General features: G+C 69.6%; 1 protein-coding gene across 1 annotated transcript in view; it reads right to left on the minus strand.

The window, feature by feature from the left end:
* LOC102379089 (eukaryotic translation initiation factor 3 subunit C) overlaps nt 1-253 on the minus strand; it is an 11,948-nt gene that overhangs the window by 9,252 nt on the left and 2,443 nt on the right. Inside the window, 1 exon segment of the mRNA XM_025194945.1 lies at nt 85-178. Within this exon segment, the coding sequence (XP_025050730.1) occupies nt 85-178 (94 nt within the window).

A 253-nucleotide genomic window follows, 5' to 3' on the forward strand; every position in this document is an offset into this window, starting at 1 on the left:
CGGCCGGAGACCGGAGTCAGCCGCGGGGGCGTGGGGCGAGTCCCCCACCTGCTCCCGCGGGGGGCAGAGATGGGGGGGCATTACCTGCAGCAGGGCCAGGACCCAGGTGGCTCGAAGCCGGACACAGCGCAGTGAGGAGCGCGATATGAAGACGCCGAGCTGGTAGAGCAGTTGGTACCTGCGGCCGAGGGAAAGCGGGGGTCAGACAGGCTGGCGAGGAGGGTACAAAGGGAAATGGCGGGGTCCGGAGCTG

The sequence above is a fragment of the Alligator sinensis genome, unplaced genomic scaffold, assembly GCF_000455745.1.
Source record: "Alligator sinensis unplaced genomic scaffold, ASM45574v1 scaffold1121_1, whole genome shotgun sequence".
NCBI lineage: Eukaryota > Metazoa > Chordata > Crocodylia > Alligatoridae > Alligator > Alligator sinensis.